Source organism: Marmota monax, unplaced genomic scaffold (assembly GCF_021218885.2).
Source record: "Marmota monax isolate L192 unplaced genomic scaffold, Marmota_monax_Labrador192_F-V1.1 WCK01_AAM20220418_F8-fsc00075, whole genome shotgun sequence".
NCBI lineage: Eukaryota > Metazoa > Chordata > Mammalia > Rodentia > Sciuridae > Marmota > Marmota monax.
In genome coordinates, this window is record NW_026694772.1 from 7,209,744 (window position 1) to 7,235,453 (window position 25,710).

General features: G+C 35.9%; 1 protein-coding gene across 1 annotated transcript; it reads right to left on the reverse strand.

Moving 5' to 3' along the window:
- LOC124079654 (melanoma-associated antigen B2-like) lies at positions 1-1,023 on the reverse strand. Its single transcript, XM_046425330.1, has one exon. The coding sequence runs from the start codon at positions 1,021-1,023 to the stop codon at positions 1-3; it is 1,023 nt and encodes a 340-aa protein (XP_046281286.1).
- Positions 1,024-25,710: the final 24,687 nt, after the last annotated feature.

A 25,710-nucleotide genomic window follows, 5' to 3' on the forward strand; every position in this document is an offset into this window, starting at 1 on the left:
CTAGATGTGAGACGGTCTGTGGAGCAGGACCTTGGAAACAGCCCTAGGCCTGGTAGGTGCACCCACTCTACCCACAGCTTTCTCTCTTGCTTTCTCCTCCTCATCTCTCAAAGCCTCCTCATACAGATTAGGGAAGGCATTAGGGTTGGTATCATTAATCTTGGCCAAAACCTCCAGGACCTTCATTTTGCTGGTTTCTGCATGGGCTCTGGGACCCCACAGGAATTCAAAGCTGGGAGGGTCACTACCAGGCACCTGGCGGTACTCCAGGTACTTTTTCTGCACTAAATCTTTGGTGATGAGCTTCCGGGGCTCCCCAAAGATCAAGTGCCTCCTCCCAGCATAGATCCCCAACACATTCAGGAATTCCCAGATCTCTGCCTCAGTGGCACGGTTGCCCTTCATGAAGATCACACCCAGGAGGATCATCAGGAGACCGGTCTTGGGCAAGCCCCTACTGCCACTCAGACTTCCTTCACTGGAGAGCCCCAGCTTGCTGATAAGGACGTAGGAGTGACTGTTGGGATCCACTTCCTTCAACTCTAGGCCAAAGACCAGCTCCACATGCTCGGAGGTTCTCCTGAGGATCTCAGGGAAGTACTCCTTGTACTTCTTGTTGACCACCTTCAGCATATCTGCCTGTGTAATGGGCTCTTTTGTTTTATACTTCTCCAGCAAGTACTGCACCAACAGACTGGCCTTCCTGGTGAGAGGATCTCTGCTTGAGCTCTCAGGAGAGGCTGCTGCCTGGGAGCTGCCTGGCATTCTCTCCTGGGCACCTGCTTCAGAGCTTTTGCAGGAATCACCTGCACCAAGAGAGCTAGAGGGTGGGGCTCTCTGAGACACCTGGCTAATGCCAGCAGCAGGGGAGCTGGGGAGTGCACCCTCACCAAGAGGAGAGGAGCAGGGAGACCCCACTTCCTCCTCTGCAGTGGCCTGAGCACCCCTGAGGCCCTGGGTCTCATCGCGGGCCTGCTGGCGCTTGGCTCGGGAACGCAGCTTACTCTTCTGACCCCTAGGCATGACTGTTGTCAGGGACAGCAGGCAAGGAGTGTTGGCACAAGGGATGGAAAGGCTGGGACCTGGATTGGGGAGAATGGCGACAAGTGAGCAAGGTCATCAGGGAGAGAGCACCCTGGCTTTAACCGAGGCCCCCTCTGCCGCTTTCCTCGAGGGGAGTGCTCTAGAGCAGTGGTGGGCTCCCTCACTACTTCATTCAGAGGCACCCAGGACACCAGGAGACACCTGAGTCCCTTGTGTTAGGATGAGTGTGGTTTCCACAGTGATCAGAGTCCTCCTCTGGACCCTTCCTATGGCTGGGGAATCTCTCGCCCTCTTCTGACAGGCTGCCAGCCCTTTGGAGCAAAGCTCCCAGCTCGCTGAATCTCCCGAGGACAGAGACTGAGAACACACACAGGCGTGCGCGCGCGCGCGCGCACACACACACACACACACACACCCACACCCACCCCACGCCACCCGCTATTGCGAGCCCCCGCCCCCACCTTTAGTAGGTCTGCAGACATCAGGGACCGAGTTCTGTAAGCCCACCCCTGGGCGCTCTGGGCTCGGGGGCATGGAGTCCCCTCAATCTTCACCAAGTTTCTCTCCTTAACCTGCAGGGCCTGAGATGCCCCACTCTGCTGACCTAAGCCCACCCGCCTCAGACAGCCTTTGTTCCTCAAGTCCTGGGGGGAGATGCCAGATCTTTGGGCCTGACTGCCATGTGTGAGGGCTTCCGGGAGCGGGCAGGCCCTGTGGGGCCTCCTTTTCAGGGGAAGGGAAGGGCGTGTTTGTCGGGGACTCACATTTTTGGGGGTGGGGTGGGGATTGAACTTAGGTACCTACCAAGACACCTGTCAACACCTGGTAGTCTATCTCAGTAGGCCTGAGGCTATGCGTTCAATCCAAGGCCTCACTCACCACAGCCTTGTGAAGAGGAAGTCGTGTTTGTACTTCCGGTCCTGTGGTCCGGCCCACATGGTCTCTGGCTATAACTGCCGTGCGGTGCTGGGACAGTCGGCCTTCGTTCTGGAGGAGAGGAGTTCCGAGAGAGCTCACACATAGCTCTGGAGGAGAGGAGTTCGGAGAGAGCTCACACACTCAGCTCATTGACTTTGCACTGGTGCTGGGGCGACTCCCTCTACTGAGGTGAGGCAAAGGGGCTTGGAATAAGGAGCTCATTTCCCAGAGAGTCCCCAGTAGGGGGAGTAAGGTGGAGCCTGAGCCCAGCATCTATGCTTGGGACCTCCAAAGACTGGTAGTGTGGGTTGATCTGTGTGGCTCTTTCCTGGGGGTGGGGTGGGGGGGGATGGTGCCCTCAGTTCTCTGTCTTATCTTGATTACTTAGGTGTTCAGCTATGTCCTTCCAAAGGCTTGAGTCCAGAACCTTAATCCAAAGAATTAATTTTTTTGAGATTCTCTTGATAAGAAGTACATGGACTCCTTCTGGTCACTACTTCTTGTGGTCTGCCAGACCTGTCCCTTTCTGGTATGATGTGATGCAAGGAGTGGTTTCTTGACAAGAATCTTTGGTGGCCTCTCTGCAGTGTCATGTGAAGCCCCTTGATATTATCAAATGTTGTAACATTAACTGCTCTAAGACCCTAGGATTCCTCCATTTTCTGATAGGAGTCCACCCCCTTTCTCCAGTCATAGCCTGAAACATACTGAAGTAGAAAATGAGGATCCTGATATTATGTTTGTCCCTCTCTTTGTTGACATCAAGGGCATTTCCTAATTGTCTGAGGAATCAATTCATAGCTGTATTCTGTGTGATTTACTCTTATTTTCCGATTCTATTTTAGTTGATTCCTTATGTTAAGATAACTTAAATAGCTCTTCATCAACCACTCAAGAGGTTTCAGGTGGATATTAGTTCTCTACCTGAACTTAGTCTGCTTTGATCAATCCCAAAGTTCATGCTTTTCTGATATTTACCGTTGGTTCTGGTACCTGCGTTCTAACATGCTAACGAGGATTCCTTCAGTGAGTACATGGAACTTCTCTATTACTGTAAGACACATTTTAAAGAATTCCACTTATGGGCACACCCTCATGCAAATTCTAGTTTAACAGAGTGAGTCTTCCTCCAGGGTTTCTCATTTTTTTTTGATTATCTGTATGATGTTGTTCTTTGTTTGTTCCTTCTTAAGCGGTTCCATGGTTGATTTTGGGGCATGGGAAATAGCAACCCCAACTTGTTCGTCATCTTGGAACATATGGATAAGACAATTATCTCTGTAAATAAGGACAATTAACATGTTTACCATTTTCCCCCTGAATAAATCTAGTATACTGCTCTATTTGGGACATTTCTCTCCTAATTCTATCAGTAAATTTTTATATTTGAGCCCATAAATATAGTTTGAAGTTTCCACTCGATTCATTTTACATATTTTGCTGTTATATATGGCAAATTTTTCATTACATTTTCTAATTAGTTATTGATTTTTGTGGCTAGGCTTCCAGTTTTGCTATAATGATTTTATATGCTAGTTTTTAAAATTTTTCTTTGGATAATTGAATGTCAATTACTTTGATACTTTAATCATAGGATCATATTGTTACTGTTATGTTTCTTCTCATTATTCATATTTCTTTATTTAGGTGTTCTTGTGCATTTTTTCTTGTATATTCCAATCTAGATTTCCTTATTTCTTTGTGATTTTTCCAGAAATATTTGGGTACGTTCCTAACATTTCATATTTACATATATTTGTATGTGACAGAGAGTCCATTCTAATCAAAGTCAGGTAAAAGTTATTACAATGAACTCACGGAAAATTTTGTATGAAGAACATAATCACATTTTTTCTTGCCTATCTATTATTGCAGTAAATAACACTACACTATTTTTTCCTTTTCCTTTTCTTTTGGTACTAGAGGATGAACCCAGGGGTGCTTTACCACTTAGCTACATCCCTATTTTTTTCTTTCTTTCTTTCTTTTTTTTTTTTTTAAAGATAGTGTCAGACTAAATTGCTGAAGCTAGCCTGGTATCCTGGAACTCACATTCCTCCTGCCTCAGCCTTTCAGGTGACTGGGATTACAGGCATGTGCTACCATACCTGGCCACTATTTTTATCTAATGCAGTATCTTTGCATTCTTTGGGCACAGGCTACTTATTAATTTGCCACTCTATGCTATGAAGTTATTTATGATATTTGTCTGTGAGTTTGACAGAAGTGTTCTTTTTTGGGGACATCCTTAATATAAATACTTAATATGGATGGTATTTGCATCAAAGTGAGCTAGAATGGTAAGAGAGAGGAGTATTTTCCCAATTTTTGTGGGGTTTTGAAGACTTTACTTAGTTGATTATTTTTTCTTTAAGCATTTATTGTAAGGAACCAATAAACCCACAAACCTGGCTAGTTTGGAACATTTGAGGATGCCTTGGGTTTTGATTATAGTTATAATTTGAGTTGTTCCATTATGTTTTCTATTTTTATGAACCTATTTAGTCTTCTATATTTTGCTTATTGCTTTCTAATTTAATTGAGTTTTTAACTTTACAGGAATATTTGCAATAAAATAATTTTATTGTTGAAATTCACAAATGTATTCGATAATACAGAGAGTGGGATCATAAAATCAATACAGCTGGCACACAATATCAAGAGCCCTCAACAGTTATAACAAGCTTGATCAGGTGAAGGTTTATTTATTTGTTTATTGGCAAGATCACTCTAGAAGTTTAGAGGCGATACTTTGCACTTCCATTAGGAAATATTTTTGGTGAGTAGTCATGGAGGTTCATCATCCCAGTTGAGTGTGCTGCAGAATAATAATTGTATCATTCCTTTGCATTTATTAGCTAAAATAATTATATAGGCCGAATTGTTTTTCTTATTTACCATTTGTTATCCTGATGTAATGATAAACATATTTTATAGTGTTCTCCTTATATCTTTACATTCCTTCTGTTGGTATAATTGGTAAAATATTATGTAACTAATATTTATTATTCTTTTTATTATAATTGATACCTTTTATAATTATAATTGATATAAAATTCTACCTTTCGTTAGTTGACTCTTTTATCTTCCAATTCATTAGTTCTTCACTTATCTTCATTATTTCCTACTTTTTAATTACTTGGGCATAACATAATGTTATTTCTGTAGCTCTTGAATGATTTGGACATTTGAATGTTTTTCGATAAATCTACATAAAGCTATAGCATCCCTTTAGGTACCACTTGGGTAATTTTCCATAGGCCATATTCTAGAGCTTTATATGTAGTGTGCAAAATTTTAAAAGTTGAGTAAGTATCTACATTAGAGTCTTAGAATATTGAATATTCATATTAATGCATACTTACATATGTAATATACACAACCCCCACACATATGTGACAAAGTTCAGTTTTTGCTATAAATGAAAAGAGTTTCACATGATAAAAACTTATCATCAATATTATTGGCCAACTATAACCATCGGGGTTATCCAGGAAACAGGACCTACTCTAAATATATAACTCAAAATTTAATGCTGGAAACTGTTTATTTGAGAAGCCAGTCAAGGATACTTGAATAGAATACTTAGCAACTATCAGAAGGCACTACAGTCTGTGTGATAAAGAAACAAAGAGAAAAGGTATTGTTCCTGGGGAGTAAGAGTTTCAGTCAGCAGCATGAGAAACCATGATTGAGTAATATGAAGGAATTTGGAGCCACATGGATGTAGCCATTGAAAGAGACCCGACTTGCTGCAGAGAGAAAAAAAAAATTAAAAAAAAAAATAAACTGGCACTTTAATCTTCTTGGGCTGTTGTCACCTCTTGGATGAATGTAGCTTGCATCCTGGTGTTAGAGAATACGGATCATAAGAAATTGGTGTCATATATTTTGCAGTGGGAACAGAATAGGTGGAAGCTTGAGGAATTGACCTGAGGACAACTAAGTTCAAGTCTGGCACACCTCATGGGCAAAGTAGATGAGAAAAAAAACATATGTAATCTGACATATAATAGACATTTATAAAATTAGCATTCATTTATAATAAACATTAGCAGACTAGAAAGGAATATCTACAGATATGACAGCAACAACATCCATAGTAAATACTTAATTTGGAAAGGCTTTACTTTACAATTGGGGAATAGAAAACAGTACCTGCCATCAGCATTTCTACTGAACATTTTAAAAGATGATACTACAAATTGCTGTAATAGGAATTGGAAAAAATAAAGGAACAAAGATCAGAAAATAAGAGTCATCTTTTATTGTTAATAGGCTATTAGAATGTATGTGGATACTACTTAAGATAAACTGTCAAATTAGTATAAATATTTTTAAAAGTTGAGCATGTAAGATTGAAATATAAACATATAATTTGTTACTGTACCAACAAATAGTATAAAGATAAAATTAAACAATATATAACTTTCAAATATGTGTAATAAAATTCTGGTGTTCAAGATACACATGCACATTCACACACATTTTATATATATGATATATACATATATTGAGAGAAATTAATGAAAACTCAAGTAAGTAGTGACTTATTATATTTGTGTGAATTTTCAAAATTATAGACAGGCTCATTATTCTCAGATTTAGTCTATAGTATATGGTAATTCCTATTCCCCCTAAAAGAAACTTTGTTTATTATATGTATGAAACTTTTTAGGCTGATTGTAGATTTTAAATTTACTTGCAAATGTCCCTAAAGTGTCAGCATACTCTCAAGAAAGAAAAACAATGAGGACACACTCTGCTAGGTATTAAGAATCATTTTGTAAAATCTAGAAATTATTTTTTACAGTTTTACAGATAAGCAAATATGCCAATAGAACACAGTGTAATATCCTCAAATAGACTCACTTATACGTGAATCCCTGATAATAAAAAATGCCATTTTTGGAAGTAGGGTAAGAATAGTTTTTTAGTCAGCTTTTTCAATGCAGTGACCAAAATACCTGAACAGAACAATTAGAGGAGGTAAAGTTTATGTTGGGGCCTCACAGTTTCAGAAGTTTCAGTCCATAGAAGGTTGACTCTATTCCATGGGGCTTGAAGTGAGGCAAAATAACAAGGAAGAGGAGTGTGGCAGAGGGAATTGTCTCACATGATGATCATGAAGCAGTGAGAGACTCAACTAGCCAGATATAAAATATATACTCCAAAAGCAGGCCCACAATGCCTACCTCCTCTAGTCACATTCTACATGCTTTAAGCTACCACTGAGTTAATCCCTATCAGAGGATTAATTCATTGATTGGGTTAAGGCTCTCAGAACCCAATAATTTCACCTTTGAATGTTCTTGCATTTTTCTCACACATGAGCTTTTGGGGGACATATCACATCCAAACCATAACAAATACTATTTTTAACTAAGATAGGATAAAGGAAGAACTGGATATCCAAATAAATAAGGAAAAGCAACTGGAAAATTCCTTCACAGTAGAAATAAATATCCATCCCAAGAGGGATTAAACTTTCCTTTAAATATTTTATTAATAAAAATTTTCAAACTTATATATATATATATATATATATATATATATATATATGAGCAAAAATAATGATTTTTTAAAAAAAATATTGCATTAATTAGAAAGATAACAATATGGGTTAAATAGGGCATCTGGAAATAAAATAACTGAAAGACAGAGGTAAAATCAGTTCATTGAGTAACAGAAGGGCTAGGAAAACTGTGAAATAGTTCCATCCATGTTGTCCCAAATGATATTTCATTATTTTTATTATTAAATAGTATTTAATTGTTTATATGCACCATGGTTCTTTATCCATTCATCAGTTCATGGACACTTTAGTCATTTTCATTTCTAGGTGTATTGTGAAGAGTGCTACAATAAATATAGGAGTGCAAATGTCTTTTTTTGTATTGGAAATTTAACCCAGGAAACCTCTACCACTGAGCTACATACTCCTCAGCCCTTTTATTTTTCATTTTGAGACAAAGTCTCATGAAATTGCCAAATTGGCCTCAAACTTGTGATCTCCTGCCTCAGCTTCCCCAGTTGCTGTGATTGCACTGCAGATGTCTTCTCTACATACTGATTTTAATTCCTTTGGATATATACCTAGTAGTGGGTTTGCTGGATCATATGTTACTTGTATATTTAATTTCTCAAGGAACCTACATAGTATTTTACATCATGACTTGACTTACTTATATTCCCACCAACAGGGTACAAAGGTTGCCTTTTTTCTACATCTTCACTAACACTTATTTTATTTGTGTTTGTGATTGTAACCATTTATACTAGGGTGAGGTGATATCTTACTGTGGTTTTGATTTGCATTTCCTTGGTGATCAGTGATTTTTTGAGATTCTTTTCCATAAAACTCTTGGTCATTTGTATGTCTTGTTTTAAGAGATGTCTTTTTAGGTCTGTTTCCTGTTTATAAGTGGGTTATTTGTTTTTATGTTACTGAACTTTTGGAGTTCCTTATATATTTCGGATATTAACTGTAAGATGTAGATTTTGAAAATTCTTTTTTTATTGTGTAGGTGGTCTCTTTGCTCTGTTGATTATTTACTGTGCAGAAACTTTTCAGTTTTATGGAATGCATCTTGTCCATTTTTATTTTTTGCTCTTCTCTCCTGTGCTTTTGGAGTCATCTTCAAAAACGTATTTCACCATTCCAAAAATCATGAAGTCTTTCTCCTATGTCTTCTGCTAATAGTTTCAGAGCTTCAGTTCTTACATTTAAATTTTAATCCATCTTGAGTTGATTTTTGTATCTGGTAAAAAGTAGTGATCTAGTTTCAGTTTTTTTTTTTTTTTTGCATTTGGATATTCTATTTTCCTGGCACAATTTATTGGCAAAACTGTACTTTCTTCAATGCATGCTTTTAGGAGTTCTGTTGATAATTGTCTGTAAACATGTGAGTTTACTTCAAGGCTCTCTGTTCTGTTGCAATGGTCTTTGTGTCTGTTTCTATGCCAATACAATGCTGTTTTGATTATTATAGCATTGTAGTAAATTTTAAAATTTACTAATTGCCCCTTGCTTTATTCTTTTCACTCAAGATAACTTTGGCTATTTGATGTTTTCTGTGGTTCCATATAAATTTCAGTATATATTTTATTTTATTTTTTATTTAATTTTATTTTTTATACAAATGGAGGACAACTTTTCATTTCTTTGGTTGCATACGAGGTAGAGTCACACCATTCATGCAATCATAGCTGTATATAGAGCAATATTGTCCATCTCATTCCACCATCTCCCCCTCCCATACCCCTTCCCCTCCCCCCTGATTAATCCAAAGTTTCTCTATTCTTCCCTTGACCCCCCCATTATGGATTAACATCCACTTATCAGAGAAAATATTTTTCCTTTGGTTTATTGGCTTACTTCGCTTAGCATGATATTCTCCAACTCCTTCCATTTACCTGTACATGCCATAATTTAATTCTCCATTATGGCTGAGTAATATTCCAGTTTCTTTATCCATTCATCTATTGAAGGGCATCTAGGTTGCTTCCACAGTTTAGTTATTGTGAATTGAGCTGCTGTAAACATTGAGGTGGGCTGAATCACTGTAGTATGCTGTTTTTAATTCCTTTGGGTATAGACCAAGAAGTGGGATAGCTGGGTCAAATGATTGGTCCATTTCAAGTTTTCTAAGGAATCTCCATACTGCTTTCCAGAGTGGTTGTACTATTTTGAAATCCTACCATAAATGAATTAGTGTACCTTTTCCCCCACATTCTTGCCAGCACTTATTGTTGCTCAAATTCTTGATAATTGCCATTCTGACTGGACTGAGATGGAACCTCAGTGTAGTTTTAATTTGCATTTCTCTAATTGCTAGAGATGTTGAACATTTTTTTCATATATTTGTTAATTGATTGTATTTCTTTTTTCTGTGAAGTGTCTGTTCAGTTCTTTAGCCCATTTATTGATTGGGTTATTTGAATTTTTGGTGTTTAGCTTTTTGAGTTCTTTATATATGCTGGAGATTAGTGCTCTATCTGATGTGCATGTGGTAAAGATTTTCTCCCACTCTGATGGCTCTCTCTTTTCACTATAGAGGTATTTCACTTCTTTTGATACATTGATTCCCAGATATTTTATTTTATTTGAGGCTATTGTGAATGGGGTAGTTTTCCTAATTTCTCTTTCAGTGGATTCATCACTGATGTATAGGAATGTGTTGATTTATAAGTGTTGATTTTTATATCCTGCTATTTTGCTGAATTCACTTATTAGTTCTAGAAGTTTTCTGGTGGAATTTTTTGGATCTTTTAGTTATAGAAGCATGTCATCAGCAAATAGTGATAGTTTGAGTTCTTCTTTACCTATTTGTGTTACTATAATTTGTTTCTTCTGTCTAATTGCTCTGGCTAGAGTTTCAAGGATGATGTTGAATAGAAGTGGTGAAAGAGGACATCTTTGCTTTGTTTCAGTTTTTAGAGGGAAAGCTTTTCAATTTTTTTCTCCATTTAGAATGATGCTGGCCTTAGGTGTAGCATATATAGATTTTATAATTCTGAGGTATGTTCCTACTATCCCTAGTTTTTCTAGTGTTTTGAACATGAAGATTTGCTATATTTTGTCAAATACTTTTTCTGCGTCTCTTGAGATGATCACATGATTCTTGCTTTTAAGTCTATTAATATGATGAATTATGTTTATTGATTTCCATATGTTGAACCAACTCTGCATCCTTGAGATGAACCCCACTTGATTGTGGTGCACTATATTTTAAATGTGTTTTTGTGTGTGATTTGCCAGAATTTTATTGAGAATTTTTGCATCTATATTCATCAGGGATATTGTTCTGAAATTTTCTTTCCTTGATGTGTCTTTGTCTGGTTTTGGTATCAGGGTGATATTAGCCTTATATAATGAATTTGGAAGGGTTTCCTCCTTTTCCATTTGATGAAATACTTTGAGGAGTATTGGTGTTAATTCTTCTTTGAATGTCTTGCAGAATTTGGCTGAGAATCTGTCTATACCTTCTTTATTAAGTTTTTGTTTGGACGATCTGTCCAGTGGTGAGAGAGGTGTGTTAAAGTCACCCAGTACTATTATGTTGTGGTTTGTTTGCTTCTTGAAATTGAAAAGGGTTTGGTTGATGTACACAGATGCTCCATTTTGGGGGGAATAAATATTTATGATTGTTATGTCTTGTTGATGTGTAATTACCTTCAATGAAATGCCCTTCTTTGTCCCTTCTGGTTAACTTTGGCTTGAAGTCCACTTTGTCTAATATGAGGATAGAAACCCCTGCTTGTTACAAGTTCCATGTGAATGATATGTTTTTTCCCATCCTTTTACCTTCAATATTTGAATGCCTTTGGCTATCAATAAGTCTCTTGGAGACAGTGTATTGTTGGGTCTTGTTTATTAATCCATTCTGCGGGTCTATGTCTTTTAATTGATGAGTTTAGGTCATTTACATTCAATGTTATTATTGATATATGATTTTTATTTCTTGTCATTTGATTTATTTCTGTTTTTGAATTTGAAGTGGTTTCTCCTTTTATTAATTATTCTGCTAGTTTAGTTTCTCCCTTTGCTTTTTCATTTCTTCTTCATGAAATATTTTATTGAGTGGGTTTTTAAAATATTTGTTTTATTTTTAGTTGTAGGTGGACACAATTACCTTTTTATTTTATTATGTGATATCAAGGATCAAACCCAGTGCCTCACACATGCTAGGAAACTGTTCTACCACTGAGCCACAACCCCAGCCCTTGAGTATGTTTTTTAGTGCAGTATTACTTGTGTATTATTTTTAACTTGTTTATCCTGGAATTTTTTTTTCATTGTCAATTCTGAAGCTTAATTTTGCTGGGTATAGTATTCTAGGCTGGCATCCTTTTTATCAGAGATTAGTTTATATTATTTCCAATACTTCTTAGCATTGAGGGTCTGAGATGAAAAATCAGATGAGATCTAGATTGGTTTTCCTCTAAATTTGACCTATCATTTTTCTTGGGCAATCTTTAAAATTCCATTCTTATTCTGTAGATGATACATTTTCATATCAATGTGGTTTGGTGTGGTTCTTGTGTAATTTTGTACATTGGGGGTCCTCTAAGCCTCCTATGTTTGATTGATTTTGTATTTCATTCTTTAGGTTTGGGAAATTTTCTTCATTGAAAATATTCTGCATTCCTTTGGTTTATATTTCCGAGTCTTCATTTTTCCCAATACATCTTAAATTTGGTGTTTTCCGGGTACCACATATTTTGTCTTTTTGCCTAAAACTCTGCCTTCTAAGTGGTGTAGTCTGTTGGTGATACTTTCATTTGAATTTTTAATTTGTTTTATTGATTTCTTCATTTTGATGATTTCTGCTTGATTTTTTTTTCAAAATCTCTGTCTCATTATTGAAACCATGTTTTACTTGTATTTTCTCTCTAATTTCACTCCTTATGTTGGCCTTTATCTGACAGAGTAGTTGAACTATGTACATTTTAAACTACTTTTCTGACATTTCTTCCACTGTGGTATTGATGGATTCTGTTATTGAAGTACTTGGTTTGTTTGGGGTGTTTTTTCTCTTGCTTTTTCATGTTGTTTGTGGATCTACCCATCTAATAGTATGGATCTGAAGTACAGTTTCTCTCCTGTATGCTTTCCAGTACCTCACCATTTAGGGGAAGACAAATAATAGCAATAACCAATGTAAACAATATTCAGTATTAAATCAAATAGTTCCTACTATGATGTCTACAATGTTGTCACAGTAAACAGAAATGGTATGATCTGTTACTGCTGCAATAAAAACAGTATGTTTGCAGAACGGTTTACAATTCCAAATGGTGGACAGAGAGAAAACAGAAGTGATATAGGATGTGATGATTATGAGAGAGGAGGAGATAATATAGATGTAAAAATATTAAAGGAAGAGTGAAAGAGAGAAAATGGAGATTGGCCATTAGCAGAAGAAAAGAGGAAGAGAATCAGGGGAAACAGTTAAGTGAGAAAAAATATATAAAGTAAAATTTTAAAAATAAAAATATAATAATATAAAACAAATGGAAATATAATAATGAAACATCCCTAGCCTTCAAAAAACTGATTTATGGAAAATAACTTGTCTTTGCTGGGTACATGGTGTACACTTCTAATATTAGTGGCTTAGGAGGCTGAGGCAGGTGGATTGTGAATTCAAAGCAAGCCTTACCAAAAGCAAGGCACTCTGTGAGACCCTGTCTCTAAATAAAATACAAATAAGGCTGGGTTGTGGCTCAGTAGTCGAATGCCCCTGAGTTCAATCCCCAACACTGCCCCATCCAAACAAACAAACAAACAAACAAAAAACAACAACAAAAAACTGGCTTCAAAAATGCTAGAAATGAGAAAAATGTGAATATGAATATGTATAAAAGTACATGAACCATTAAGGTCACACTTAATCAGAGGGAAAAAAAGGAAAAAAAAATCTCAATGAAAAGTTAAAGAAGTGTTTCCGTTGGAGTTCAAAAGATTCTCAGCTTCCCTTCTCAGCAATGTTAGGTGAGGTTGCTAGAGTGAGAGAGTTAATCCTGTAGATAGAACTCTTAGAGTCAGGGTTTAGGCTTAAAAAGGCCTGAGTCTTTTCATTGAATGTTAGTTGGCCTGGAGATTTTAAATTAGTGTATCTTCAGGGACCAGCAATAGACAGTCCATGCTGGAAGACTACCCCAGGGATCTCCACTTGGTTCCACTCATGTGGTGGAGGTACAATTCTTAGTAAACTATGTCACCTGTGGACCCCACATTTCCTGGTCTCAAGTTCAGTCTCCAAACTTGATCTCTCCTGTCCTTCCCTTTTGAATTCCTGGCCAGGTGCATCTCTCCCAGCCTGTCCTGCAAGCATCCAGATTGGAGAGAGAGCGGGAGAGCTGGGTAGGATTCCATGACCAGTAGTCTCCTGTGTAAACCTCTCATCATTTTTTACTTTCTGTTTGTCATTTAGGCATGCTCTACTCTATATCATGCAGTATGGGTTTACCAGGCCTGTATTTTGGGCCAAATTCATTTTTTTTCCAGGAATTGGCTTCCTAGCTTCTGGCACCCATGCCACAACTGCAAAATTGTCCCTTGCTCAGTCCTCTATGTGCCACTGGGAAAGATGAAGTCTCTTTCCCACACTAGGATATTGTGCAGTTCCTTTCATTTTAGTTGGGCAGTATTTTTGATCTTGAAACTCTCTACCCAGACATACCTCAGTCCTCCTAGAAATGTGGGTTCCTTTAATTCCCTTATCCTTCAACTTTGATCATAGAGGGATTTCTTCAGCTGGTGCCTCTGGCCATGGCAGAAGCTGCGCCACTAATGATTTCTTCCTTATTTTATTATATCCATCCTCCTGAGTCCCCGATCTACTTTTGAGTTTCTAGTATTAAATTACAGTAATGTCCCTCCCTTGTTTTTGTTCATTCACCTTGCTGAGAAGCTCCTTGTCTGCTTTCTTGGTTTCACACCATGTAGTCACCAGGAAAATGACCTTCTCTATTCTACCATCTCAAAAAACCTAGAGTTTAAATTTCATGCTAGTGTTTTTGTTTGATTTATTTTTTCGAAGACACTGGCAATTAGCAAGCCATGGAGGTAGTATATTCTACAAATAATTGACTCAGAAATTGTGGAATCCAGGATGGTTTTACCTTTAGGATCTGAGAAAACTGGATATCCAATAAAGTATATTCAGGAAAGAGCTGATGAATTCTTTCCTCTTCTGTTTTTTTTTTTTTTTTTTTTGAAATATCTTAGGGAGAATTGGTACTACTTTTTCTTTAAATATTTGGCAAAATTCAGAAGTGAAGCCATGTGATCTTTGATTTTTCTTTAATAGGATACTTTTCATTAATAATTCAGAAGTATTTATTTCATCATTGCTTTTGATTCATCTTTTTAGGTTTTCTATTTTTTCATGATTCATATTTGACAAGGTATGTGTGCCTAGAAAATTTTTCATTTCTTCCAGATTGTCAAATTTGTTGGTATATTCTTGTTCAAAAGAATCTCTAATGATTGTGTTTCCATGGTATCAAGTATAATTTTTCCCATTTTCTTTCTGATGTGAGTCTTTTCTTTTTTTCTTAGTTTATTAAGAGTTTGTCTGTTTTCTTTTCAAAGAACTACCTCTTGGTTTTGTTGATCTTTTTTTACTCTCTATTTCTGTTCTGATCTTTATTTAATTTTCTAGGTGGAGTTTCTGAGGAATTCCTTGGGGGAAAAGGCATCAAATATTATTATATCAAACCTTCTGAAAGTAAAAGGTTGTGACAGGACATGGCAGTATTATACCATGTTGGAAAAGCACACCCAGCTGAAAAAACAATCTATATATTACTTTGGTCCAAAGGGGATAATGATACTTGTTTAATTTTGACATAGACTAATAAAAATAGTTTACAAAAAGGATAAGTCATAACCATTTGCACAATATCTTTTGTTGAGAGCTTCATTAAAAGGAATAAAACAGATTATAAAATAATGAGAAAAGAGGGGATTATAAAAATACATAATAGAGCAGTTGCCTTGTAATATTCCCAAACTTCCAATAAAGAAGGAAGGTAATATTATTTTATTTTAGAAATAGAATAATGAATACCTTTATTACATTAGCTAATTCAGGAGGGAGGAGGACTCATTTTCCTTCTGGGATTTGATTTTCATTAGATAGAAGAACTCCAGCTCCTTGACCTTTAGTGCACACAGCCATTTGCTGGGCCATAGTGACCATTTTGACACAATACAGGCAAGAAGCTTGCCCTGCTAGAACTTCTCCTCTGTTTTCCTTTCATTGTATTTCTTTTGAATTTTATTTACTAGTTTGTTTGTTTAAAATCTCTTCCTCCTCAGGAATCAGCTTGGCTGCCTTCTTGCAGCCCATGGCCTGTGAATAGTCAGACCTATGCCACTCTGTGGATATGGTGTACTGTCGATAGCATAAGGCAGTTCTTCACCAGGATTTAGGGACATGCCAGGTCATTATTGGATGTATTATAGACAACATCAATGATCCTTATTTTGTGAGTCAACACTCAGAGGCCCAGGAGAAGTTCCTCATATCCAACCTCAGGACACAGTGCTTCTTGTTGCTTTATCACACATGGACTTTGTGTATGCAGCAGGGACCACTTTTCATGTTGGCAGCAGAACATCCTATCTTATACTTTTTGTGGCAGGACTTTTTCTTGTGGCACTTGTGCCAGTTGTCCTATGAAATGCCCATTGTTCAGCTCTAAATGAAAAGAGCAGAAATTACATTTTAGAGAAACAGTTGACCATGATCTAGAATTTAAATGAATTAAATGCATTGTTCTGGTAACCCTTTTAGCCACAACTGTACATGTATTCTGACTTGTTACTTGAGTATCATTATCTGCAATGTCTTTTGTCCTTATGTATGATCTAATTTTTCTCTTTTATTTTCTTTTAAAAAATATTTTTAGTTCTAGATGGACATATACTTTTATTTATTTTTATGTGGTGCTGAGGATAGAACCCAAGAGCTCTACCACCGGGCTGCAACCCCAGTCTCTCTCTGTTTCCTTAATCACACATGTCTATATTCTTATTTGTGTTTTCTTACACAGGAGCTACTATTTATGGCAATTAATTCCTGAAGGGTTTTGTGGCTCCTGCCAATTTCTAAAATCATTTATAGAAAAATGTAGAGAAATTAGAGAATTGTTTAATTATTTAGTATGTAGGAAAAAAAAGAAAAGAAAAGAGGAGTGAGATTTTTCCCCCACCATTTTTTTTCCTTAGGGTATTTACTTTAGAAAACTTGTAAATGTAAAACCTTTCTCTTTTAAAAGCTGAATAAACCAATTGCCAGTTTTATAATCCAGGAATGTTTTCCCTTTGGATGAAGCAATTAGCCACCCCAATTACTAGGTGAATTTAGGAATAATTATGTGTGACAAATGGTGCCATCAAATCCTTTTACTTAAAGACTAATTATCTTTTATCTTAAGGATCAGCATGTAATAGGTTGTTTGCTGGATATATAAATAAAAGGAATTTATTTCTGTTTTAGCTATCTCTTTAGCAAATTTCCTGTAGTGTACATCGTATTCCAGGTTAATGATTATTTAATAATAAAACTTTTTTGTTCTTTTTATGATAATTTGAACTTTACCTAAGTCCTATAATCTTATAAAACCAGTGAAGATTTAAAAATCCCCCTACCTTCTTTATGTTCCAGAAAAAGGCTTACTGCAGTGAAACATCCTTGCCAACCTTACTTACATAAGACTTATGGATAACTTCCTTGTTTATATTGACAATGCTAGACACACCCTCAATGTTCTCTTTCTTTTGTCTTGTACATGATTAACTGAACCACTTGGCCTTGTTGATCAGTTAAAACAAAATGTTTGTTACCAAACTTGTTAAGCTTTTCTTCTTTCTCCAGGTTCCTGAACTTTGTCTCAATATCATCCGAGCCAGCATCAAACACCTCTTGAGAAATATTGTGTGATCTCCTGTCAAACCACATTATACTTTCACCCCACTTCCTCACACAGCTGGATCTTTCTAGCTTTTGTTTACTCCTCTATTTAAATAATGTTTTATAGCACTGTAAGATTACTATAGTTAGAAACAATTAATTGAATATTTCCATGTAGCTTATATGGTTTTGCATGTTCCCAACATGAAAAAATGATGTATATCTGAGGTTACCCTGACCTGATCATTGGAATGCTGTACTGTATCTTCTAAATATTTATAATTACTATGTGTCCAGTAAAATATAATAAAAATTTTAAAGAAGATATTTTTTGGTAAGTCTTGAGATACTTGTCAATCCTATAGCCACTATGTTGTATTACAGTGTAGTCCCCTTCCCCTTATTTTAAAAGTCCCTTTCCATACCAGAAATAATTCATTTTTTAAGGACAACCTTCTCCTTACTGAGACTGAATTTGTTATTTGTCATATTTTATAGAGAGGAATTTTTGAGTTAGAGAATTTTGTTTTTAATCATCTCTTTAACATAATAATGTAATCATGTAGGTGATATCTTATCACATCCCCCATAATATATTTGTTAAAAGCAAGTCACAGGACTAACCACACTTAGAGCATACAAAGACATGAACACTAAGGTAGATCTGATGGGAGTCCCATGAGATTATTAGCCAGTCTACTTTATGTTCCCCAAAGTTTCCTCGCTTTACCTTATGCAAAATGTATTCACCTTCCTCCAATATCCCCAAAAGTCTGACTCCATTACAATATCTGCTAAAAATCCAAGTCTTATCTAAATGAGGTCCAGCTACAGTTCCAGCTACAGGCTCCCAGGGTGTAGGATACTTTATTAGGCACACCAGCTGGATACACTCTCTGTATGTGGACCTGTGAAACAGAAGAGGCAAGTTATCTGTCCTATTTAGTGAGTAATATTTCATTTTATTTACATCTATTTTCTCAGTCCTTAATCTTTACTTCTGATTTCTTTTGTATTTACAGAGAAACACCTACTTGATACTGTGTTATCCTATTCTGCATGATAAAATATGATGGAAAATTTCCAAATTTGATTTTTAAAAATAGCATAGTTTGTACTCTTAAACCTGATACACTGTGACAGATACATAATTAAAGTGGTGATTCATATAATTATATTATGAATCTATTTAAATTCCTATTAAAAGGAAAAACATTAGAAATTAACTACAAATAAAAAAAATTATGAACCAATGAGTAAAAGAATGAATTAAGAAATGCTTGAAAGAGAAAGAAAGAAAAACAGACAAATATTTACAAGATACTACATAAAGCAGGAAGGCAAAATAATAGATCTTGTGTTCTTTCCAGTCCAATACTCCACTACTTAGAATGTGGACAACTCTCTTCAATAACAAAGTAAAGAAATTAGTTCAGATTCATTACAGGTGGGAGAAGTAGTTGATCATAGCTCTGGAACATGTATTATCCATGGTGATAGTGCCAAATTCAGTCCTGCTTTCTTCCTGGTCTCTCAAAACCTCTTGATACAGATTTGGGAAGGATCCAGTGGTAGTACCATTGATCTTGGTCAAAACTTTTAGGACTCTGATTTTGTTTATTTCAGCATGGGTTCTGGGACCCACAAGAATTCGTAGTATGGAGGATCAATTTTGGGCACTTGCTTGTACTCCAGATACATTTCCTGCACCATATCTCTGGGGAGCTTCCTTGATTCCCATAGATGAAGTACATCCTTTGAATCTGCATCATATTGATAATCAAAAATTCATATACTTCCTATTCAGGAAGGTGATTGCTCATCATGAAGACCAAGCTCATCATGAAGACCATGCATAGCAGAATCATCAAAAAAATATTACTCTTGGGTAGCGCATTACCAGCACTCATACTTCTCTTGTAGAGTTATAACTTGCTGACACAAGCAGCCAGAAGACATGGGAACATCCTTCAATTCAAGGGCCAAAGACCAGCTCCATGTGTTTAAGACAAGACAGTATCTCTCACCCCAAAGTTTAACAAGAATGTAAAGAATGGTAAAATATGTATCTATAACAATGCAAGTCATTCACAAATATTAATTTAGGAAACTAAGAATTGCTATAACATTTTTGAAATGGAACTTCAGCAGTATTTGTAAATATTTTCAGTCTTTATACTCTTTGACTTTAACCCAATTTTTGTTTTGCTGTGACTTATTAGAAAACATATACACTTTTCCCCAGGATTTCATGTCCAAAGTTGTTGATTTCAATTTTATTAATAGCAACAAGTGGTAAATAGCTTGAAGTTCCATTAGGAGGAAAATATTAAATGAATTATTATACAAACATACTTAGAGTGCCAGAGAGTAGGTGGATCTCTATGCTGTCATGGAAATATTCTGCATTCATTTTACTAACTGACAAAGTCAAGAAGCAGAATGGGATGTGCATGGTTACCCATGTGTGTTAAAAAATTAATACATTTTTAGCACTTCTATATATGAAAAAAGCCTCAGATCATCTTTAAAAATGACACATAGCAGATTGTTAATTGTGGTCATTTCTGAAGAGGTATCTGAATTTTGAAAAAAAGGAGAGACATTGTAATTTATCTGCTTGAATTTTTCATAATAAGGATATATGTATTATCTTCATAATTAAATATTTAAATATATTTAAACACAGAAATAGTAGTTATGCATTAATCAGATAGTAAATGAAAGCTGATGCAACAAAGAAAACCTGGAAATGAATGACTTAAAATAATAAAAGTTCATTTTTCATACTCATAAATTCTTATGTGGAATATACTTTTAAAGAACGAAAGCATAAAAATATTTTTCTTTGCCACAGTGATCTACTATCTTAATTTTTCAAATAGCTAATAAATATGACTGGAACATTTTCATGGGAGATTTCATACTATCTCAGCTGGTTTTCATGTCATCTGTTTTTTCGCCTTCTCCCTGCTGCATATATTACTGCTGGGGAGTGTCCAAGTTTGTCCCAATTCTCTTTTCCTTTTCTCTACATGTTATTCTTCCAAGGAAACCTATCTACCTCTATGAAACCCCATTCACACTCCAATGAATCCTAAATTATTCTTTCTAGAATAAACTTTCTCACCTGTGTCATAATCTTAAAAAACATCCTACTTAATACTTTCTTGTATGCTTAGTATGTATTAATAACTTAACATGGCCAAATGAGAACTCTCACCTCTATCACCAACAACTAGTCTTCCTCTGCTCAATAAATGCCATCATTGTACATGCACTATTTCAAGACAAATATGCATAGGTCATTCTTGGTTCTTCTTTTTCCTATACCTCATTTGCAGAGTAGGCACCTGATTATCTACTGAACTACACAGACTGCAAAAGAGATTCATGAACAGTTTGTGATCAAGCTAGAGCCAAGCATAAACTTATATTAAAATCAGACTAAAATTCTTGGTCCATTTTCCATACCATTCTTTTTGTATGAACCTTTTTAGTATTGCCATAGTATCAGAGTAAGTGTTAGTGCAACATTTCTTGCAATCTTCATGTACTAAGAGGATAAGGGGATTCTATTTGTTCCATTACCATCTTATCCACTGTACTGTAGGCTAATTTACCATAATATACATAATTGATACTTTAATATATTATTGATACTTCAGTTAATGCTTCATGTAGGTACATGTAAGCCAAATGACTCTGCCTGTGCTACATGTTCTACGAAGGAGAATGGGGAGGGGCCTGAGATTGTTCCATAGGGAATAATATGTCACTTCCATTACAAGTCTCCACTAACACATACACACAAACACACACACACACACACAGTTTTTCTTTGTTGTTTTTTTAATGGATGCTTACTTTTTTTTTCCACATTGTTTAGTGTGCTGGGTGGAAGCTGGGGGACACACTTTGTTTCCTCCACATATTTCAATAAACTAAAAATTATTTAAAAATCTTGTGTGGGTAGGTAGGAATCTTCACTGACTGATCCAGTGATATTGACTGCTTACGCATGTGATTCCTCATCTCAAGGGTCCCCATTTCATTGACAAGGGCTGTTACTAATGACAGGTAGATTGAATACGGTAGTATCCCCATTAGCCCAGGAAGGAGAACAAGATACTATGTGAATGAGCACTTGAACTTCCATAAACTGTTACATACTAGGTGCTTGATAAAAGGGCAAATAATAGAGTTTATTATGAAAATATCTTCATTGCTTGGTGGGATTTTCTGAGGAGACAACGTTTGTCTTGCAGTTATCCAAATTCTTGCCAGCCTCTTACATGACAGGTGCTTTCAAATAAAGTATTGCATTCTTTTTTTACTGTTTTTATGACTGCATTTTTAATTATGCATAATAGTGGGGTTCATTGTGATATATTCCTATGTGCATATAGCACTATTTGCTCTAATACATTCCCCAGTACTTTTTCCCCCTCATCTCCTCCCTCCCTCTGTTCCTTTTCCTCTACTTTTCTGATCTTCTATTTATTTATAAAAATATTTTTCATAGATGTATCATCATTATGAAGTGGAAATCATGATATATTCATACATTCATATAGCTACTTGGGTCTATTTTATTTCTGTTCTTTTTCACTCCCTTCCTTCCTCCCCGTTGATTCTCTACCTCTACTCTATTGATCTCCCTTTTACTCTTGCCTCTAATTTTCATTTTTTTCAGCTTTCATTATTTATTTTTAAAAACCTTTATGAAACTTTACTACAGAATGAAGTTTTTAATTTTTTTAAAGTACCTACAAAGTTCACAACAAAATACAAAATTATAAAATACTAAAAGCTTTTCCTTGATATCCCATTATCAGCACTGGTTTTGAATATTTTATTGGATTCCCAAACAATTATAATAAAACAAGAAAGGAAATAAAATGTCACACTTCACTGTCAGAGAATCAAAAATAATCAACCCCAAATGATTAGTTAAGAAAATGAGTAAAGCAATGGTCCTGGATACAAGATTAACTAGCCAGAGTTCTCCAGAGAATCCTGAGATTGAGAGATTAATGAAATGGCTGGTAACAATTGTAGAGATCAGCAAGATTGAAATCTGCAAGATGAGCCAGCAGGTTGAAAATTCAAGAGTTGACACTGTTGGGCTGGGGCTGTAGTTCAGTGGTAGAGCCCTTGCCTTACAGGTGTGAGGCCCTGGGTTTGATCCTCAGCACCACATAAAGATAAATAAATAAAATAAAGGTACTATGTCCATCTACAACACACACAAAGATATATATATATATATATATATATATATATATATATATATATATATATATATATATATATATATCTATAAAAGCTGACACTGCAAGCCAGTAGACAAAGAGCTCAGGCAGGATTTCTGTATTACAATCTTGAGGCAGAACAGCTTCTTCGGGATAGTTGTCTTTGCTCTTGAGACTCATGATTGGATATGATTGGATACATCCTTCCCATGTTATGGAAGGTAATTTGCTTTATTCAAATTCTAATGATTTATCTGAGAATTGTTTTTAATAAAGAGCTTTGTAACATCTTGAGTGGTGTTTCAAAACAATTGGGCACTATAGCCTAGCCAAGTTGACAAATAAAATTTAACATCATAGTCCACCCCTTGGCAATGTAGAATCTATATCTCCTTAAAATGTATTTAAATTATAAAGTCAATAAGGAAGTCATACTTTCTCCTGATAAGAAACAACTATCTTGCATGCAAGATACACCAGAGGAGGATGCAAAGTTCATGAGTTATGATCACTCTTCTCTTCATTATCCTATTATTTATATACTGAGATGTAAATTAACAAAACTTATATATGAAGTAAATGCATTTTATGTTATATAATAAGGGGAATGAGAGAAAATAAGAAACCTATACACATGTAAAAATATTCAGGACAAAATAAGGAACAAATATAACAATTACAATATTACAATTAATTTTTTAAAAGACTCAGTGAAATCTCAGCAGGGGGGGGTTCACCTTTTGCTCAGTTGGACCTTTTTACACTGACCTCACTGCATTTAGTCTCAAGAGGATGAGACTCCTATGTTCCTATTTGTTAATGTCATAATCTTACAAATTCTAATCTTAAACTTGACTGAGGTACTAGATAAAGGAGAAATTATTAGAATTCATAATAGTCTTCTCTATCCCTGGTAGAATTTCTAAGAAGGCCAAATTTGGGTTGAAATTCTCCATTGGTTTTTGAGAGCCTACTAGGTGATTGGTGCTTTGTAATACAGACTCAAATCAAATTTTCAAAAGGAACCTATACAATCTCAGCAGGGAAAAGCTCAACTTCAAGTGAAGACACTCTAGCACCTTTCTTGTATTGACCTTTGAATAAATTCTAGGGTCTCAATAGATTGAGAATGTGCTCCTTTCTTTTGTGCCTGGTGAAAATCTTAAAATCTTTTGAACCCTACATACCTCAACATGACTGAACATGTAGGATACATTTTTACAAGTGCCATTAGGCACAAGGCAAAACCAGGATTCTCCTCTGGAGCAACTAATAATTCACCATCCTTTTGATGCCTCTTATTTTTCTTTGCTGATAAATAATAGTATGTCTGCTAAGAAATACCTTTTCCCCTCTTGAAAGAATTCTAGGGTGTTTTGAGGAATTCAACCACAGTAGATTTGGTTATATAGTCATTTTCATGGCCTTTCCTCATCTTCAACTAATAAGGGAGGCTAAATTTTTGATTATCTACATAAGCTCACCCATGTGTGTATTTGTTCAGGTGTGAGGATCAAACAACATATCCATTTAAAATCCTACTGGCAATATTTAGATTGAGTATTCAACTACATCCCAAGAGCAAGTATTTTCCATGCAAAATCAGAAATCACATGCTAATCACCAACTCATTTGGAATAGATTTTGAACCTGTTATAGAGATGTGGGATGGGACATCTACAGAAAGTTGGAATGCTCTAAGTCCAGGGGTGGGCAGGTGATTCTGAGCCACCAGTTTTATAGGAAGCAAGGGTGAAAGGGTGAACCATTCAGGGAAGGCAGTGAAGATAAGGTTCTTATCAGCAGATATGGTTCCAGTTTGGACATGAAAGCACACTGAAGAATGCACAAGGGAAAGGTTTACTCATTGTGAGAATGTGCTGGTATAAGATTCATGTGCCAGCACCTGGGAAAAGTCTACGCTTAAGGAAACCTGGGGCTAGGCACAGGAAGAGCCTCAGAAAATGAAGTCCAAAATAATCCCTACCTTAGCCTTATTCTTATATTTACCTTCTTTCTTTAGGCCTGCTTTTGGTACTTTGGCTAGAGAGTACTGTCATTTTAATAGTCTGTAATATTTTTAGAGTAGTGAAAATAATAGTTAATTAAGAGCCAAAAGGTCTGACTGAAGTTAGGAGAAGTGGAAAACATGGACTCTAGAAAAATTCTAGCCAGGTTATATCAGAAGTCTATTCCAAGCAATATCTCTTATCAGCCATGTGAACTTAAGAACATGATAAGTTCTGTAAATTATGTTTTATAAACTCTATCTTGCAAGACTGTTGGGATATATGTTATGGATATAAAGCACTTAGCAGAGAGACTGGAAACTATTGTATCTTTACTGAATGGTAGTTAGCATGATACCACCTTCCCCTCTGGGGAAATTTATTTATTATTAATTCAAGAGAACATGTAGCTTTGTAGGACACCAAATTATTCCATAATGTTCCAGAGCAAGTAAGTCCAAATAAAACTTTCCTTGTTTGAGGGTAATTTAGTTCATTTACAATGTGGGGGGGTCTTCTTCAGTTGTTTGCAACTTGAACTTCTAAAATTTGTGTCAAGAACCAACAACTTCCCACCCAGATATCTTTCCATCCAAACCACACTCCAATTTTTATTCATTTCATAATCATCACATATGAAATTTTTCTAAATTGCATGCATGATAACTTACCTAAAATGTCTTTTTAAAGCATTGAGATCTGTCTCAGTTCAGGACAAACAGAACCAAGACAGTAGCTTCTAGGCATCTTACTTCAAGCATGTTTCACTCTTATTTAGAAATTTTCTGTGCATGAAACAAATGGCTTGCATTGTATGTGCAACTAAATGTGAATGAGATATCCCAGGACACTATTCATTTTTACCCTAGGAGAAAGTTTCTTTGTGGTTTATTTTTGATACCAAGTTAGCTCTTAAGAACAGGTTTACAATCCACGGTTTTGTCCTTCTGTGCTGACACACATCATGAGTGTTTGATCTTGGCTCATCAGTCTCACAGCTTAATCTAGTCAATGTCCAACTTAAAAGTTCCATTATCCCATGGTACCCTTGAGAGG

Excerpts from the sequence above, each read along its gene's own strand:
- LOC124079654 (XM_046425330.1), bottom strand. The coding sequence starts at position 1,023 with ATGCCTAGGGGTCAGAAGAGTAAGCTGCGTTCCCGAGCCAAGCGCCAG.